General features: G+C 41.3%; 1 protein-coding gene across 7 annotated transcripts in view; it reads right to left on the bottom strand.

The window, feature by feature from the left end:
- The window catches only part of BICD2 (BICD cargo adaptor 2), a 98,896-nt gene that overhangs the window by 42,698 nt on the left and 35,184 nt on the right, over positions 1 to 21,014 (bottom strand). For all 7 annotated transcript variants that reach the window (XM_052776052.1, XM_052776054.1, XM_052776055.1 and 4 more), the window contains exon 2: positions 5,069 to 5,281. In XM_052776052.1, coding sequence (XP_052632012.1) covers positions 5,069 to 5,281 — 213 coding nt within the window. The remainder of the gene's footprint in view (positions 1 to 5,068; positions 5,282 to 21,014) is intronic.

The raw sequence follows: 21,014 nt of genomic DNA, 5'->3' as shown, positions 1-21,014 counted from the left end.
AGCACACACATTAAAATATATTCCCTTCTTTAGTTTACATAATCTGAACACCTTTTACTTTTCTGGGAAAGAATCGCTCATTTATTTTGCATCTTCTCTGTACTGGGCATGTCTACCTCATGACTTCACAGCCATGAAATCTGTTTTGGTGCCACTAAAACACAGGAGAGATGAAAGAAGATTAAAAAGGAATAGCAATTAGCAATTACTCAGGAGCAATTACTCCTTCCAGTGACTCTTCCAGGACACAGCAGCTGCTGAGCTAGCTAATGACAGCAGTAAAACTCATAATTGGTAACCACCCTGTCAGCCTGTCTCAACAGGCCAAAGTTAGATAATTCAACAGAAAGCGTCAAAACCACTTATGTCTGCTACAGCAACTCCAGGTGTACTGGATGTCACTCCTCCTTGCAAAAACAACTCATTGCTTCTGTGCAAGTGTCCTGAGAAGACACGAAAGAAATGACGGCATCTTAAACGCACAGTCTTCAATGCACTTCCAACCGATGTGGGTCAACATCTGGTTTCAACCCACCACCACTGCTACTGCCAGCAGCATCTCAAGAGGAGCTGTTGCCTGGTGCACTTGACCATTCATTCTCCTTCTTCCACTACTAAGGACATAACAGATTTTTTCAAAAAAAAACCCCAGCAACACTAAAACTCTGTATCCCATCAGAGCTACAAAACAGCAGAAAAAACTTTTGCAGCCAGCCCTGACAAGCAAATCTCCCTTAAAAATAAAGCAGAGATTCAGCCTTAGTTGATGTCGTGGTTTAACCCCAGCCTGCAACTAAGCACCATGCAGCCGCTCACTCACTCCCCCCACACAGTGGGAGTGAGGAGAGAATTGGAAAAAAAAACCTAAAAAACAACAAACCCAATGTAAAACTCATGGGTTGAGATACAACCAGTTTAACAGGACAGAAAGGAAGATAATCACAGTGATGATAACGATGATGATGATAATAATAGTAGTAGTAATAATAATGACAATAATAAAAGAATTGGAATGTACAAAACAAGTGATGCACAATGCAATTGCTCACCACTCACTGACCAATGCCCAGTTACTTCCTGAGCAGCTATCTGCATCCCCGGCTGACTACCCCCCAGTTTATATACTGGGCATGACATCACATGGTATGGAATACCCCTTTGGCCAGTTTGGGTCAGCTGCCCTGGCTGTGTCCCCTCCCAACTTCTTGTGCCCCTCCAGCCTTCTTGCTGGCTGGGCATGAGAAGCTGAAAAATCTTTCACTTGGTATAAACACTGCTTAGCAACAACTGAAAACATCAGTGTGTTATCAACATTCTTCTTGCACTGAATCCAAAACATAACACTGTACCAGCTACTAGGAAGAAAATTAACTCTATCCCAGCTGAAACCAGAACAGTTGATTTCCTGGGTTGTTTGTTCTGGATTGGTTTTTTTGGTTTGTTTTTTGTTTTTTTTTTCCTTTTAAACTTCCTTTTAGTTTTGACAGGAGGAGCCCATGTGCCTGGCCAGACACACAGTCAAGCATTTTCCACATCCTTCCTCTTATCTGGATCAAATCCAGAATGATTGCAATGGAAGTAAAGTTTCCTGTTCCGCCAGACATCTTGCAAGTCACTTCTCTTGATAGGCAATAATACAGGACTTCCAAAATACACACTATAAAGACTAGATCTGCCTACAAACATTCTCTACAACAAGATGGAGAAGAGCCACAGTAGTTTTTCTTTCATTGGCAGTCAGAAAAAAATGAAGGAAGGAATTTCCACTATGTCTCTGTGGTATAAAACAGTAGATCATACTCCACCTTCATCCCCAACGCTTTCAGACTACAGCAGCATTCTTCAGCACTGAGTCTCCTTAGGCTAGTATCAACATAAAACTTTCACCATGAGACAGGCCAAATTTAATCATGGCAACAGAGACTGGGGAAAACCACACTGCTCATCTTGCTCAATAGCTTACAATGGCTACAACACGTTTTCCTTGATTTGTGTCACACAACGTTTTCAAATTAAATTTGCTATTAGATCTACAAGTCATCACAGGAGGCCCATGCTTATCCTCCTGTTTCCACCTACCTGGACAGCAATGGTGAAATAACAACTATTTGAACTTCTGCCACTTTCTGATGCATTGTACGAGAGAAAAGCCAAGTCCCTCAAGATGGTCATGTTGGACTTGGCTTTTTTGTGGGCCAGGAGAAGGCTGATACTGAGACGGGGAACCAAAGGAACCTTAGTAGATATAGTAGATATATGAATGTAGATAGGAATTGTTTAATAATTATCTAGCTTATAATGAAATTAAAGAAGTTTCAATAGAGGTAGACATGGCCCAAGGGGATGAGAAGTGATGTTTAACGTTTCCATTGTTGAGGCTGACTGGGACAGGAGATAGTCCCTGATAAGAATCAGCAGTGACTCCAAGAACCAGCCAAGACCGTCCTTGTGATCTGGACAAATGCCAAGGGACAACTGAGTCTGCGCAGGGACAGAAGGTTAAGAGTTCACTGTGAAGAAGACATACAGCCTTCATCTTCACGACCACCAGACGACCACCATAAGGAGGCACTGCGCAAGTGCAGTTGAGAAGAGACTATGGAAATGACTTCCTAGAGCTAATTATAATATGAAGCGGGGATAGGTAATGCCTATGTATAGGCGTATTGCGAAACTCTATGTATATGTAACACTTGACTGTATAAATTTAAAGTGAACTGCCAAATCAGGCGCACACGACTTTGGTGGGACTACCCCCCGTGCTGCCCAGCGCTGAATGAACATACCTACTTTACAATCTCACCGATTGTGGAGTCTGTTTTCTGCACGTCAATACCTCTGTTCATGCACCTTGCCTCACTGTTCCCTACCAGTAATTATAAGGCAATTCAAACCAAAATGCAATACACAAATAGGCATCTTTGGAGGAAAAGAATCCCAAGATACACATGGTCAATTGGCTCAGATGTTTTCATTTTAACACTAAAGCTTTCATGCCATTTCTTTTTTTCCTCCTCACCTCACCACAATTTAACAGCAGAAGAAACAGCTAGGCTAAAAAATGCCAAGGAAAGAATGCATGCCCTGAGATGACACAAAGAGACAGGCAGAGAAACCGCTAACTCCAAGATTCCAGTTATTTATCACATTAGGTTTTGGTTTTTATTTTTAACTGAGTTCAGTTTCCATTCAAAGTTCAAAATCAGTCACATCCAGTTAATTATTGTCAGCCTTTATTTCTAGTCAAGTAACTAAATGCATCTTCCCCTGTTCAGCAGAAGAGAGCTTAAAAAAAAAAAAAATCTTAAAAAAAATGAAAATCTTCACAAGAAACTTGACATCACTCACTTCCCCTCTTCCTGCACTCTTCAGTTCTCACTGGGCTCCATCTCACACAAGGGTGCTGTGCAAAAGGGCACATGGGTGAGGTGGAAGGACAAAGCACAAGAAAACCTCACCCTAAAACCCTGCAAACTGACAGCTCATCCAAGGGTTGTATAAACCAAATGCAGCTCCAAGCAAAGGTGGCTGAAACATGGCAGTATCTAGAAGGAAAAACTGCCTTCAGCTGCTGTGACACAGGGAGCTGGATTGAAATCTGCCAATCAGCATGCTTTTGAGCCGCATTTGGAATCCGTTATGGACACAATGCTGCCTCTAGGGTGCGGAGCTTTTCTTTTAAGCTGTTCTTAAAGGTTAAGAAATAAAGAGTTGTGTGTGTGCTTGCAGGGACTGGTTCCTTGCCTAAGCAGAGCACATGGCCTGATTCCAGCTCTGTTATGCCACAGAGGAAATTAAAGGAGAGGTTGACTGGCCTTTTTGATCACCTGTGACAGTTTGCCCCACAAATCTCCTCCTCTGTTACACCCCAAAGAGAGATACTGTTGAACCCCCACATCTCCACAGAAGCAACCCACATTTCCTCATTAATTTTACCACCAAATATTTTCCACATATTTGTTACTATGTCCTAAAGAAATTAAATGAGACACTTCTGATTTTCAGCTGTGGTCGTGTAGAGTATGTTGAGTTTAAGACGTGGGCTCTTAGATAACCTTCTCTCCTGGCAGGGGAGGCCAGTCGAATACTTCAGGGTTAGATGAGACTAGTACGCAGCACTTCAAAGGAAGGTGCAAGAAAGCTCACGAGTAATAATTGCTGACTGTTTACCACATCCATCTGTGGTTTACAGCCTTTGTAACTTTTACCCAGTCTAACTTTAAGCAATGGTTTGAGCTCTCAAAACAATCTTTTCTGCATCAGTGCCACAGAGACTCCTGCTGAGCTACAGATTTTGTAAGTAATTAAACTTTTAAAGTCAATTTCTCAGTGATTATTTCCCCTCAGAAATAGGCAGTTTCAATACTAAAACAATAAAAGGTCAATGTACTTTGAGGTAGTAAGTTAAGCAACCTATGAAAAAGTAAAAGCCATTACTTTCATGAGAGAAAACACAAGACTATAAACTTTACTATTACTCCTTTTATGCAAGTCAGTGTTTTGTTATGCTCCCACATCCTTAAAATTTAGGGTGGCAAAAGTGATAAAAGGGGAAGTTCTGCCCCAAATATTTTGCAGCAAGAAAATCTGTATTGGGAGTGAGGCAGAAAAAGTACATCCAAAGCATCTCTGTGCTTGGACTAAACAGATTCCTCTGTTTTTTAAGGCAGCAGTTCTCAGACTGAGGGAATTGATGTGCAGTACCCACAGCACCAGCATGACCCAGGCACGTAGTCACGTGTCTGTCAAATCACCTGGGACACAATACAGTGGGTACTGCAGAACTAGTAGGTATTTGGACAGAGTGAATTTTACTGGGTCAGAACCATTGTGGCCACAACAGGCTGGTTCAGTGGATGGAACCAGAAAGTTGTATTTACTGTACTGTTGAATTACAGCTTCAGCTGGATGTAACACTGCTGAAGTCCCAGAGAGACAACCCAACTTAGCAGCTGCCAGTATTAAGCACATACTGATCAGCTCAAGAATCTTCCTTATTTTGGTTACACAGAACAAGAAAACATAGCCACAATACATGCTGTGGTGCGCACTGCGCACCTTCACTCACCTCTTTCAGTTCCTGTGCAACAGAATTAAGGCGTTCATTTTCAGACTGAGTGTTGGCAAGGACATTTCTGAGCTGCTTCAGTTCTGTCTGCAACTCCATAACCTTCTTCATGTAGTACTCTTCCTTGGTAGCTGATTCCTGAATCAAGGTCTCCTCTCTGCTCTCTCCATCTGCTGCTACTTTCTTGTGGTTGGTATGGGCCTGCCCAAAAGCCTAAGACAAACAGAAAACAAATCTTTTATTAGTAAATCCAGAATTTTGCATAAGTAACTTCCATTTTAAACAGTTGAAAATATTTACCCTCATATTTCTTTGATGGAAAACAATGTAAACTTTTCTTACACCCTCCTCTTCTGGGATCAGACCTTTAAATGCTATCAAGTGGCCAACACAGGGCTCTTGAAAGTAACACACAGCACCCAAACAGTGTTTTGCGATGCATAGGATACTTACGTAGAACCTCATACAAACCCTTGCGGGAGGGAACAACAATGTATTGACTTGAGTTTGCTGTTAAAAAAAGACTTTAGTTTTCAACAAGATGACTGCAAGATGACCAGACACTTCTGCATGGGCATATTCTCTACAGTCGGGTCAGACTCACTTCTGCAAAAACTGAATCACTGAAAACAGTATTAGCAGCCTGTTCCATTTCTTAGGCTGGGAACACACTTACTCTTCTTGATGCAGCTATACCAAAGAAATGTATCACCACCCTCAGCTGCTCATTGCTGGAGATGACTGCCCCCTCAAACCTGCTAACCCACTGCAGCCATAAGCGAGCAAGGTTAGCAGGGCTACTCTGTAACCAGGTTAAGCCATCGTGGGTCATTCTGGCTGAAGTAGGTCAGCAGACACTCACCCAACCAGCTCTGCTGCCTGCTCTCAGAGACGTCATCTCCAGCAGCGTGCCAGCAAAGGGACTTAGAGGCAGGTCACAGAGATCTAACCTCTTCAGCATAGCATGCCTCCCTCTGTTTAGACCCGACACTCATTTTTTACTTCCCCCCACTTCTTTTGGGGGGGTTTCATTTTGCTTGAAACTCTACCAGGTGATGCTCCTAGCAGCAGTGTTCTCCAACACACGAGCAAGCAGCCCATACAGACACCCCAGCTGCTGCATTTAAGAAACCCATCAGTGGCTTTCACTAATAGATGTTATAAAGCAAAGAGTTTAACATTTTAAGTAGGTGTATATTTGTAACACACTGCCTGGCAGATGGACCAAAGTCAATGAGATTAATGAATGCTATCTTTTAACTGCTGCATGTGCGTGCACCACAATCCAACCCAAGATCTATTTAGAGCTTTCAGGTGCCATAGCATCTTTTGGGATGCCAGTATCCACACAGCAGGTTTTCATAGCCAACATTAATATCAGGCATTAAGCCAGGTCAAGGACAGATCAGCATCTCATAAAACTCCTTGTCTAGTCATGCATTACATTTTCAATTAATCATCTTTTGCTAGCTCTTCAGAAATACACTGTCAGTGCAGAAAAAAACATCTGCTTTGAAGAGAAGCAGATTTCAGTATTTTATTACTTCTGTACATTAGACCAGTCACATTAATAGTACAGTAATTACTGAATATACGAGGGCTGAAGCAGATGACTGAATGTGCTAACTCTGCCTACAGTTAAAGACACCCACATATTGCTCCTATCAGACTAAATGTTATTTCAGATAAGCAAGTTAGAGATAGAGGAGACAAATATCCATTGAAGAAATTCTAGCCAGATTCACTGAGATGACCCAAGGGAAATTAAAAAGCGTCAGATTTCAGACAGAAAGTAAAGCACCATCTGTGCAAGCCCTTGTCAAATGAGTTTCAACAAAGCAGCTTAAAAGCCTAATACCCAAGATCTCCATAAATGTTAAAGGAATAACATAAAACATGCAAGCTTCTCAAATACACTATCTTTTTTTCCATAAAGAATTATGATCCACCTTTTATAGACCTACATGTATTACAAATCTCTGACAGAGAAAGGGACTCTGGGCATCCATTTGCCCAGTGAAGTAGCACCATTTTCTTGGTAGTGGCATGCCAACGCAGAGCACATTGAAGCTCAGGATACTCAAAGCCGCATCTGATCAGCCAGAGAGCAGAGTCCAAGCATGATTCAATCGAGGAACTCAGTAATACTGCTAAGGGAGAAATTTTTGAGAATAATGACTAATTTGCTCTTAAAACCTTCAACGCAGATGCTAGGCCTTGAGTTTCTTTAAGGACTGAGAAGAGAATGTCATCGTTTTGCAGAAGCCACTATTGACAGGGAGTATTTGAACACAGAAACTGGCATAGCAGATGAGACTGGGCTTTTTTCAATCCAATATCCTTTCTTCTACAGAGGCTAATGCCAGACGCTTCAGAGAAAGGTGCAAGAAACCCCATTATCTCCTAGAGTTGGGGATTGCCTTAAGCCTTGAAGCAGAATACTTAATGTAAATTTGGAAAAGCTATTATCATGTAAAATATCCCCTTATTTTTCATGGTTGTATGCATTTTTGGCCTCAAAATCCTACAGCAATAAATTCTGTATTTTAAATCATACTCTTACATGACAGTTTTTTGTCAGTTTACAAGTTTCCCACATTTTCATAAAAAAGAACATATTTTTCTTCAGAGACTTGAAGGTGTGTTGTTATTCCATGATCCCCTGTCAATCATTCATTGTTTTTAAAGACTTCCATCACACCCCTCTATTCCCTGGTGAAGGTGAGGTGAAGTTCAGTAAGTTATCACCACTTCTATGTTTGAGAGGTTTTTTCCATGCCCTAAGACAGTCACACTCCCTTTTTAGAAACTGCCTTTTATTATGGCTTGTCCCAAATGGCAACACTAACCCAACCAAACGGGAACCGCAGATGTCAGCTAACATATACCAACTGCGGAAACAAGCTCATGGATCACCCCTACCAAAGGATGCTGCTATTCTTTGTAAGCTGCAGTTATTTCTGCACAGCAAGGCTGTTATTTGCTCTCAACCAGCAAGCTTGTTAACTTTCAGGAGAAACCCTACCATTAGCTTGACAGTATTACTGTCTGGGGTCAGGAAGCTAGGTACAGAACCATGAGTAAATGGACTCTGACCGCTACACAGAACACAAGGAACCTTCTTAACAGACATGGTCATCAGGACAGGCAGCCTGGAACAATTCCATCTGGGTGGATTTATAAGGGAACACTTAAAAAGCACCTCCGTTCTAACCAAGCTTCATTATCTCTCTTGTACAAACTTAGAAACGACCTCATACATTCATGTTACAAGCCACTTCCGTAATTGCAACGGCCTGCGCAGAACAGGAAATTTAACTTTAACAAAATTGTGCAAAATTACAGGGCAATGCAATTACCTTCCATGGCTACAGCCCAGGCCTGTTTTAAATGAAGCTATTAAAAGGAAAACTGACGTTTTACTGATATGCATGAAACCCATAAACCTTCACATACCCGGAAATCCAGCATCTACCCATCCACTTTTGTTTTAACGTTATATAAAACACAGAAATAGAAGTCAAAGTTACTCTGCTCTTCCTCCTCTTCTAAAACCTCTATTTATTATCTACTAAGGTACCAAAATAGGGAAGTAAACTGTTCACAGTTATATCAGAATGATACTCTTTGGATTATAATCTCTTCATGAAATAAATGAGTTTCTGACAACCCATTTGCACAGACCTTGCTGGACACAAGGGCTGCAAAGCTCATGTTCTGCTGAACAGCTGCCTCAAGGAATTACAAGACACTAATATTAGGCGACTATCAAAGTTCCCTTCTTCCAGATTTCCAAAGGTCAGGACAAAAGCAAAATCAAAGAGTTTATGAACCAAAATGCTATCTTGCTATTTGCCTAGCTAGATGCACTCGTCGGTACATCGGAAAACACTTTACACTGCTGGACAAAGGTACCATTAGCTTTCATCTGTCTCTTCAGAAAGCTGCATGAGAGACAGATCAAAAGCCCTCCTTTGATTTTAACACTGTCTGAAAATAACCAAAACCAGCCTCCACCCCAGACACACACAACCTCAAATTCTGTATAGCCATTTATTTCTGGACCAAACGAACATGAAACACTTCCCAGCCAGGGTGCTCACAGTTATGTGGTGTGAGGGTAGCACACCCCGCAAGGCAGCAAGGAGCACATGCTGAGCCCTGAGAAATGCACCAAATTATTCGGATGCTCACTATTGGTTATTGCTAATAACCTGCTGCCGAAGCTGCTGCGAAGCTGATGACCAGCTAAAACCCTGAAAAGTTTTCTCTTGTCAAGCTGCCATCCCCTACCAGCCATACCAGTACATGTGGTCCTTCAGCCCTCCTCCCCCAAATATGCTAGGGAATGCAGCCCAAAGGCTAATTATGGCACCCCTGAAGCCAATGGAAAGTCTACCATAATGAGCTGATGAAGTTTACCAAAATAAGTATCATCAACCAAAATGCTATTAAATCAACTTTCATGTTTGCAGCATTACTTACATCAGCAGACTCAAAGCAATTAGAAAACACATGCTGTCATATTCTTAAATAGCGCAGAAACTCTAATTGCTAAAAATCAAGGAGATTTCTACAAATTTAATCTTCAACCGATTATGTCTCAAATCTCAAGAATTCAAAACTCTCCACAGTAATTACAAATGGGAAAAGGAATTTGGACAGCAAACAGATGAGGCAGACTCATCCAATAACTGAGATGTTATATAAAATGGTCAAAACCAGCTCACTTCAAATGAAGCCCTGGATCAAACAGCATTTAAACTGGGTTTAAAGTATCAATTTCCAAAAGACAGACTCAGTAAAAGGTGAAGTTTCCTCTAGGTTTGATGATTACACAGATTCGTCTGTGTATTTTGCAGGAGGAATCTGATCTCAATCATCTTATAGATGAGCAGATAGTTTTTGCATGAAACCCATCACACTGAAAGAGACTTTCATATAAAACTCCAAGCTTTCAGAAGAAAGTATTCCTGATTCCTTGAAGATGAGCATACTTGTTAAGGTATCAAGTACTTCTTAACAAGTGTTAAGATTTTAAACCTAACCTTTTTCAGAAAGTTTCGTCACGTGCAGATGTTCACTGATAACATGAAGTGGGAAGAATCTCAAACACACTTCTTGGAGAGTTTCAAATGCTGTGCTTCTCTCAGAATAGCTGCTGTGATATGGGAGATGCAAAAATTGATCTTAGTCATGCTCAGAAGCAAGACTCTAGGCCTTGTGGAAATTCAGAACAGTGTTGCTTTGTTTGCCTCTTTCTTTGATCTGTCACTCCGGACCTCTACTTAGCCAGAAGCAGGTCCTAAAAATAATGAAACTTACCCAATGTATGCTGGCTATGCTTCTGTATCTTCTGGGACTTCCTGAACTAGACTGCTGAAAACAAGAGGTTCATGGACTACCTGGAGCCTGGTCAGTTTAGCATAGCACAAAAGACTAGGATGCCACTATTAAAAAAAAAAAAAAAGGCGATGCTGGGAAGAGCTCTTTCTGAGCTAAAGCAAAACCAGTACAATCTCAAATCCTCTACCAACTTCTGCAAAGAGCTGGTGTCCCTGAAGGTCTGCTGAGACCTGACACGAGTCCACATGCTGCACAGGGACTATTACAGGCTTTGGAGGCTGCCCTGTGCTGCCTCCCTGAGCACTCACTGCACTTCAGTCTGTGCCTGTCTTCTTTCCCAGTGCGCAAGTCAAGGCACAACAACACTGAACCAGAGCAAGAATGGAAAGGCAAAGAGAAATCCTCAGAGCTACTTAAAGCAGATGCTCCGACAAGGAAAGAGTCATATCCCCGCGATGTTACAGAGGAACAAACAGAAGAACTAAGATCTCCCTCTTAGTCAAAATGATGGGAATGTTCCTGTGCCATGAAAGAACACAGCCAAGAAAACAGAAAACAACAAAAATATTTCAGTGAAGGAGTTTCGTAACATAAATTGCTTACAAATTCATTTGTCATCTAAAACTGAACTAACATGTTCTCCATTTAAAGAACCAGGGGGGGCAGTGAAAGACAACTGCTTATACATGATTTGAAGGATTAAGAAAAGAGGGAGAAAAACCTTGAAGGGGCTCAAGGCTCCACAATACAAATCAACTCCTGGACAAATGCAAAATTTGATTCCTTCAGATTAAAAAAAAAAAAAAAAAAAAAGCACTTCAGCTTGTAACAAACATGGAAGAAAGCACTTCAGCTTGTAACAAACATGGAAAAGCTTCAATATATATTTATATCTCTTTTGCACAAAAATGGGGGTTTTTTGCTGGTGTAATTCTTCAGCCTGAACACAAGCCAAAATTATTTTTTTAAAGAAAAATCTACCTTTTTTCCCCTTTGGTCAGCTTATCTCACATTCTTTGGTTGCTACAATGGAAGCAGTTGAGAATTAAGAAAAGAAAAACCCAACATAGAATATTCTAAAACATGCATCAGAAACCAAGGTCAGATTTTCAAAGAGATGCGGGTACTCGCTTAACCAGTTTATACATAGCCTAGAGCCAAGTACGGGGCATTGGTTATCATTCAGAGACAACCCCACTGAGCTTGCTAATGCAACTTCATACACAGGACAATAAAGGATCATTTTGTCCTTTTTGAAACAAGCTGTCTGCTGTTTTATCACAACGCTGAAGTAAGTACACAGCTTATTCTTTGAAAAAAATGAAACACATACTGATTGCTCACCCCAGTCGCTCATGAGTTACTAAATAGCCATCTCAGTAGCAGCAGGGGAAAAAAGCATTAAAACTATTAATGATTTTAATGTCTACTCTGTAATCGCTTAAAATTTGCATTTACATATACCATGAAGTGAAAGCATTGCAAATTTGCATACAACCTTTTTAGTCTACAAAAGTGCTAACAAGGGTGTGTAAGAAACCCCACATATAACAGTAAATTCTTTCAACAGTTTTAAATGAATGCTAGCCAAGGATATTTTCACCCTCTAAGTGGCTTTAACACAGTGCTCAGGTTGCATCACCTGACTGAACAAGAGCTTCTAGGAGAGAGCTGGCATGCCCCATGCATCGCCCCATCATCTCTTGGGCAGGTTAAGGCTGGAGCTTGCAAGACTATTTTAATACACCCTCCTTCTGTACAATATTCAGGGACGTTATTACACCTCTCTTCCTCAGCACATCAAGAATATCAAACCTTTCCTCAATAAACACAAGTTTTGAGTGTTTCTAAAATTTTTCCTCTCCATCTGCAGGTAGAAAGGAGGACTGATGCCTTGGTAAACAGGGACAGCAGCACATCCTTCAGCAAATGACACTTACGCTGCCAAATTTTCATACCGTGCACCAGTTCTGTTTCCTTTAAATGAAAACAGTTCAAGGGCAAAGAAAAAGGGGGATAAGGTAAAATTCAAATAAATCATCAAATTTTTCCCTGCACACAGCTCCTGCTTGCTTGCAGTCCTTGGAACACATAGATTTCCGAGCTGGTGAAAACAGACATCGAGCAGAGTCTAAACAATGGGATTCGTTTTTTTGGTCTGGGGCGGGGGGGAGCTTCTGTTACAGTATTTACAAAATCCTTATGTGCTCCACAATCACACACATGCGGTACTACTATATAGAGCACATGTTCACTGTTGAGAAGCAAGTTATCTCAGATAGGAAAAAAACCCCCAATACCTAACCCAAAGCCTTCACATACTAATTAGGATCATGGACTCAGAAGGAGCCACACAAATGAAATCACCTGAAACTGCTGGGGACATCACAAACAACACTGTACCTTTAAGATTCATACCATTTTTCAAAATGTTGGGTAACTGGATGCCTTTGCTAATAATGAAAGTTCACAATTCCCTTCTTATATAATGCATGATTGTAATGATGCCTGGCCCTGGCATCCCCCCACTGATGGGTAGGGTGCTATCTCCAGCAGTCCTGGTTTTTCAAAAAACCTTCACGGACATGCATTACAAACAGCATCCAGATTACAAACCACCCAGCACCTACAAGCTCCAGCTTGCTTTAGACATGACAAAACTCTAGTATTGCAGTTTTCGAGATTATATACTTTATAGAGGGGAAAATTAAGTCTTGGCCTTTCGAGAGCATAAAGCCAGAGATGCCCAACCTTCCTTTGTTCCCCAAACTGCTCGATTTGAGCTGCCTTCTTTGTACTGTAGGTTATTTTGCTATCTTGAGGGGTCAGATTGCTTTATTCGCATAAACATGGAGCTAGGAAAGCAGATATAGTTATACGCTCTCTGCTTATCACAGACTCCCAGCCAGCATTAATGTTTGGTATACAAGCTCTGAATAAGATCAACAGCATATAAAAATCATAAGTCTCTTGCAGACACTTCTTGCTATTGATACTGAATTTTGAGGATGCTTCTCTGCTTATTCCACAAGGCTGGTATGATAACAAAAAAGCAAAGCAACTTTAAAAAAAAAAAAAAAAAAAAAAAAGAGGTCAAAGCTCAATTCTTCAATCCTGCCAGTTACCTGTAACTGAAAACCCATCAGGGAAAATAGAACTATCACTGCAATGGAAAAGAAAAAGAAAGGCTAGCTTCAAGTGAATGTTTAACCACAAATCCTTCAAGTGAAGAAGAGTCAAGATGTTAGTAATGTATTTGCAGTAAAGCAATTAACATTTTATATCCAGCTTGGAATTAAAGTTATGTGCATTTCTGGAGTGACTACAAAATATAAAGAATAAACCATAGTATATTGCTACAGGACATAGAAACAGATCACTGGCATGAAAATACCAGCAAGACATTGGCCGCTTTTGCACATAAAACACAGTAACAACATGCAAGTGTAGAAGCAAAGGTCAAGACATTTTGGAAAAGTTGATAAAGTTCATGCATTGGGGCTTAAGATGGTCTCTAGTCATTAGGGATTGCTACCTTGTGCTGGTAGCGTAATTCTGCACCTTCCTAATGCCTTTTTCCAGATGCTGGTCTTTGGCAGAAACATGCTGGACTGAAGACATGACAGATCTGTTTCAATATGGCAATTTATTCGTACTCCCTTACCCCCTCCCACACTCAACAGCAACCTTGGCTTTTTTTGTCAGTGATGAGTTGCTCTTAAAATCTCATACCCAAGTGCCATGCAAAAAAACCCCAAACCAACCAACCAACCAGCCAAAAAACCCACACCAACCAAAAATAGGCACAAGAGAAGAAATGCTTTAATCAAGGCACCCATCCTGCAAACAGGCCCATGGTGACAACAGCCACGGAAGGGCATCATCTGCATGAGATGTCTCTTGGCTCAGTCCCTACCTCTCCCCAGCCTCTAGCCCCCCTGCCCCTTCCCCCTCACTTTATGATTTGGGGGGGGGGGGGGGGGGGTAATCTGTATAGGGCAGTTTTACCTTCAGAAGTGCAGACTGCAGCTTTTCTGGAGAGCTGTGTGTAAACCCAACTTGCAAATTGAGTTTAAATATGCCTCTCGATCTTACTCTGAAAAGCATTCCTCATCAGGACAGCTGGCCAGGTAACAGACAAGCTACAATAACGTTTGCAATCAGTTTTCAAATGGTACCATACAATGCTGGTATTCTCCTCCCCTTAAGTGAAAATCCCACGTTTTCATATTTTGCTCCTAGCAACTTCACTTCATTTTAATTATCAGTATGTCTCATCAACATTAAACTAATCAGGATATGTTAATATGCATCAGAAGATTAATTAGCATTAAAAGGCACTCAAATTTTTGTTCGTGTTTCTGCATTGTCAGTCTGAATTTAATTACAAAATTTTAGCACCAGTTCAGCTCCTAATTCTTTCTGCTTATCAGATTCAAAATAAAAGATGTTTTCCGTGGCTTCACCAAGCATTGCACTTTTTTCATAACAACAAATTCATTGTGACCATGAAGATCTAAAATAGTGATAGCAAAGTGCAAAAACACTGTTCTGAAGAGACTGATGCCTCTTTACAGGGAGCAAGGAATTTAATAAAAGGAGGTATATTCCTCTTGTACATTTCATTCATATATTTTCATTTTAAATTTTCTTGTGAAGTGGCCATTCATGCATTCTTCAGTTAATAGACCAGTGCTTTGACTAACAGTTTCTCAGGAAAGTCCTTAAATGAGCGCACTAGACTTGTATCAGAAGCCTAAAGCTGCAGGGACACAAGCGTTTTCATGTGCTCCCATAAACATCATAATCCTTTGAGCATGACCTAATCCTGCATTCCCACTAATTCAGTCCCTCTCAGCCAGGGCTGACAGCAGCATCAGCATGACAGTGAGGATGGATGGAGGTGAACGAACCAGGGCCAGAAGATGCTCATCCCTCCTTCCAGCACTAGCCAGCTCAGCTGCCCTGCTGAGACCAAAGTCCTTAACGCCAGCAAGGCTACCGAGCTCCTTCACATTTCTTGTAAATTGTTCCAGTACCTTTAACCGGAGCCTTGCTTCATTTCACAGACCTCACTGCTGTTAAACCCTCACCAGCACTGGGGAAACTGAAGCCCAAACAGAACAGGCATTTTGTGCCATTATATCACTAGAAGAAAGTGCCCTACAGGAGTTGATGCTTTTAAGAAACTGAAATTCTAGAGGAAAAAAGAAAATAAAACCTCCCAAAACCAAACATGAGGTTTTGATACCACAATACAAGGTTCAGATGACTTCTGGGTCTTGTGTTGCATGAATTACTCCCATGCAGGCTCCTATTTGCTCTCCTCAGAGACACAAGAGCAGCATGGCAGAGGAGAAGTCAGCTGTACAGTCTCCCTGCCCCAAAGCACCAGCCGTAGCAGACCAGACGGGATGCTCTGGCAATGCCAGAGAAGAACAAGCCAGGAGGGACAGGCTGGCAGCAGTATGGTCAAGTTCCAGTGCTCCTTTGCTTCCATTCCAGCTGAACCAGTGTGATCATCAGACTTACACAAGATTTAACAAGGTTTCAGGTTCAGCAGGAAGAAATGCAAATGCCTTATAAGATTGTCACAATGTTCTCCCTCACAGATTAGAGGGACATTCCACAGATTATTTAGAGGGATTTTTATTTTTTTTAGTGGTAAAAACACACTGGACCCTATATTTAGAATATATTGCTTCAGTGCACTGCTGCTGGGTGAAAAGATTTTATGATAAAAGTCTAATTTAGCCTGTCAGCTTAGTTAGCTAGACACTTAAACTGTATTAACTTGCACAGTCGAGGGCTAAATGCAATTGTGCCTCAATCAATGGCTAAGCAGCAACTCTTCATATTGTTACAAGAGCTAGTGGCCAGACGTTGGCCATATTGGACACAGCTGGGAAGGGGCTGTAGCCTCCTCTCCTCCCTCAATAAATACACCTTTGATATGACCCACCAAAAAAAAAAAAAAAAAAAAAAATCTGAGGGATAAAACACAGACTACATGAAGGCAGTGGAAATGGTTCAGAGCAATGCAGGAGATACTCCACTGAAAGTCACCAGCATTTTACTTTTTTTGTTCACAGGCATGAGTGTTCCATTTCCATTACTTTTGTGATTTGGTATATAGGATCCTCTTACAGGCATGAACCAAGGGGTCTAGAGGCTCCGAAGGGGTTACAGAAGCTGAGAGTTTGGCTTCAGATGTGGAAATTGCTGAAGCACCTAAGAATCAGTTTGCTTCCAAAGTGAATTCATGTGGAAAGGTGTTAACAAGACAGCTCGAGTCAGGAGATTTAGAAATGCACACAAGACCCAGCATGAGGAGCATCTACAGCATTAGTTTCACCCAACACCCTCTCCTCATCCTCCCTTATCTGCCCTTGCAGATCACAGCTCAGGCGTAATGGAGAACTGCTCCTCTGCGCCCTCTCTCCTCAGCAAGGCTAGCAGTCTCATCAGCGAGTCAATCTGGAAGTTATTCTCAGCTATTTCAATTCTTGCCCCTCTGCTCCCTCATTCAGCAATAAAGCTTGGACTCATTAGCAAGCAAAGTGTTACGATCAGGACCACCTTAATAAGCACAGGCAAGTCAGGCAGCATGGGCTAAGCAAGTGCAGGCAGCAACACTGAAGGCACAGTCTTTTCATAAAACATTCATCCCCAGGTACAGAGGTTCAAGCTGACAGCTGCTTGGACGAAAAAAAAACCAAACCCCAAACCCACAATGCAAAAGTTATAGCAAAAAAAATAGTGCGAAGATAGCACTGCAGAACAAGCCAGTCATGCTTTTTCTGGGTTTTTTTTGTTGGGGTTTTTTTTGTTTTGTTTGTTTGTTTGTTTGTTTTTTAATGCAAAAAGGGTAATGGCTAGATACTTCAGGACTAGAAAACTGTTATTTTGGGATTTTTTTCCTAAAGAAAGAAACTAGAAATTTCTTTGGACACTTGTAGCTGTGCTCCTTAGGCACTGATTCCCCACTAGTCTCCGACATTCAAATTGCTTTCTTAATTTCAAAGTCTTCATGATATGGACACCTGCCCATGCCAAAACCATCCCTGTTTCATAAAGGCCACATACCAGGTATGAAGTAGCAATTATTTCTGTACACTCTTGACCCAAGGTGAAATTTCTTGGGCTGTCCCATCCCGTTACCCCAATGTTGAGTTACAATTTGAGGCATCTCCTATCCTCTTCACGGTACACAGATAAAATATGCTAAGGAGGGGAAAAGGTTGCTCTCTGTCGTTTAAAACATCTACTTAACATGTCATCCCACAAAATGGCCCCACTAGCATCACAGGGATAGAGCAACACTTTTGCTCAAGCACAAGGAGAAAAATAAGCATCAGCTATTTTAAACTACCCCTAGATTCACCACAAGTCCTGATGAAACTGAACCTTCAGACCAGTAGGGACTACGCAATCTGAAAACGTGTTAAGACCTTTCCCCCACCATTCCCTGGTGGGGGACACAAAAGGCAGGCTGGTAAGGCAAATCATGCAGGACCACCACGGGGGGCAGCCATCAGCCTGGATGGCGAAGGCAATCCCACAGACTGCAGGTGACCTGCCCTGCATCACAAACAGATTGGCCTGCAAATGGGTCAGGCTATCATGCATAATTCATAGGAGCTTCCCCATGATTTGTTACCATTAAGCCAGGCACTGCTAGCCAGTAGCTCTGTGCTGTTACGAAGAATAAGATCAAAAAATTGGTCACTGATTCGTCACACTGTACTGTTTCACCTGCGACACATATACCCATAGACAGACTGCAAGAGATTGCATTAGGTATAATGCTACACTAAACAGGGCAGTAAGGAACGGAACACATTTTAAGAAAAGGCTTTTGGATTTCATGCAAGGTAAGAGACTTCAGGAGTGTTAAGCATCTCCGAGATGGCACAAGGAAGAAAAAAATGACAGCTCAAGTTAACAAATTCATGCTGCAGACTTCAGTACCTCAGGTCTATTTTGTGAGAGAAGACCTGCATGATCAATACTTGCATTAAACTACAGATGGGTATCCATTTACTGTAATATACACACATAACACTAGGTAAGGATTTACACATATGCCTTGGATTTCTGCTGCTCTCAGAAGATGCTGGAACAAGTGACAAGCAATTTACTGAGGCTTTGTGCGTTACCTGTAACACTTTCACACTCTTTCCCATCCTGGAAATTCAACAGAAAGGACGTGTTACAGCCCATTCTTCATAATGGAAAAGACACAAAGAGGTTAAAGGCCTTACCCAAGGTTAAGCATCAGTCAACATGAGAGAAGGAATAAACCCAAAGCCTGCAGAGTCTCCTGAGCAGGCAACCTTCAACTTTATTACTCTGCCTCCCTACAAGCAAATACCTACATAGAGAATTTATCCCTGCTGGCACAGTTTGTCATGCAGCAGTATCTAGCTATCCTGCCCATGCTTGGTCACTACAGCATTGAACAGACAGTGTGTAACATGCAGAAAAGGTGATGCATCAAGGTATCTGTGAGGAAGCATCAAAAAAGTTTCTTCAAAACCAATACACCTAAAAAAAAAAAAATCTCAGAAGAAAAACAGCAGGGAAGGAGTCACCTGATCTGACAATAAAACTAGTAACATACAACACATGTGGCAATCCAAATTTGGATACAAACCAAAAAAGCCCTTTCCAAAATAGCTTCATAAAGAGTTCCAGAAAAAAAAGAAGAAAGAAAGAAAAACTTTTTTTCATAGACACACTCCCTCTGTGTGACCTAGTTCAGTCCTATCTTATTATTTGCTGTTGGGATCTTTTTTGTCTTCCTTGTTCATCAAATCTTATGCTGAAGAATAGAGAATAACTTAGGGAATGATGCCAGGAAGATGATTTCACTTCGAAGGTCAAAAGGCTCGTCAATAATGTGACAACAACAACTCGCATAAAACAAGATCACCAACACAAATCTAACCCAAAATTAGCACAGGTACAAACGTCTACAATAGAAAAGGAGAGAGTGGGCCAAAAGGAATGGAGAGAATGCAGCTGGTCCTCTGTGTTTAGGTACTGCCTTTTCCCAACCTGGTCAGTTGCAGGCACAAAGGAAACCCACAAGCTTCATCTGTCCTGCCCAAAAAGATCAGAATTTTCCTGTCCTCATCCCAATTTCATCCCTCCCAAAGATTAAAGGAAACATGCCTCAGGAAAAACAAACAAACAAACAAACAAACAAACAAACAAAAAACCCAAACCACCAAACCACCCTTGCTCATAAAACTGCTTGCTAATATTAAATGTGGAATCTAATTTTTGCAATTGCTTCCCTTCAGACAGTCTTTGTTAAGTAAGAAAGTTAAGTATTAATAGCTATAAATCTCCAGGAGACTGGTTTTATTCCCAGCTCTTCAGTAAATTTCTCATATGACTGTTTGGCCAGCCATTTCATCACTTTCTGCTTCAGTTTCCTGACCTACAGTAGGGAGACAAAAGTCCAATGCCCTGTGAAGTACAGGATAGTAGTAAATGTACAAAAAAGGAGGGCAGGAACATAATAAACAAGTTTCAGTTTTATACTTCACCTATTGCACTCTTCCATTATATGAAGAAGCAGGTGAAACTAACCTAAGTACTAATCCAAAAATGTACTTATTTCAAGAAGAGATTTATACAGTCAATTCAGGAGGAAGAACAAACTTCATCTGTGATAACGCCCCAGCACTTTTATGCTTTGCAGCAGTTTTCAAAGGCAATCCTTGCATCAGTAAGTTTTCTTCATTTAACTTTGTTATAAACTCAATTTGCCAGGAAGAACACTTACTTGTGGACTTCATAATGAACGTGAGAAGCTTGTGCTCACTCCTGACTTGCAACCTGAGTCATGACTAGTATTTCCCACATATTTCCATATGATCACACCACTGGCCAATGGCCATCTCTTCAGAAGCATAATCTACAGAAAGAGCACAGTTAAGTTATTACATCCAGAATCAGATGGCAGAACGGAAAGCGATTATACAAGGGGATATTTTTTTCATTCCAATTTGATCTTCTGTCCTGCAAATAGCACCACGATGCTCATGAAAACCAATGCATTTCTGCTATTCAGCAGCCTCCCTAATCCCTCAGACAATTACTTCAATAACCAATTTTCTAAGATTAAAAGGTAATCTTCAAAAGTATAAGACGGGTTTGAAAAACATAATGAAAACAGGATCAATCCAGCACCGTAAAGTATGCTGACAGCAAACTACGCAACTCCTGGCCAACCACAAATGCCCTGGAGTCAGAAGGCCTCAACACAGCAGGCTCTAATTAAGCACTGTCAGTTGGAAGCAAGGGACAGGGCATCACTGACTGCCTATGGCCTCCACGCCCAAGAGTGCATATTTTTCTCCTTTAACCTTCTCATAAAGGAATCATGTGGGAAAATAGGACATCAGTGTCCCTTGTGCTCATTTCTGCTCAAGTGAAACCTATGTCGTCTGTGCATGTCCCCCAGTAGTGTTAACCCAGCCAAGAAGCGTATTTCTCCCCATTTTCCAGGCTGCGCATTGAACTGCACATGATGCTGAAATGTCAAGCAGCAAGGGGCAGTCTTTAATAAATGCCACACTGCCCTTTT

Source organism: Harpia harpyja, chromosome Z (assembly GCF_026419915.1).
Source record: "Harpia harpyja isolate bHarHar1 chromosome Z, bHarHar1 primary haplotype, whole genome shotgun sequence".
In the NCBI taxonomy this organism is placed as follows: domain Eukaryota; kingdom Metazoa; phylum Chordata; class Aves; order Accipitriformes; family Accipitridae; genus Harpia; species Harpia harpyja.
The sequence above is the reverse complement of the archived record's forward strand: the minus strand, read 5'-3'. Positions and strand labels throughout refer to the sequence as shown.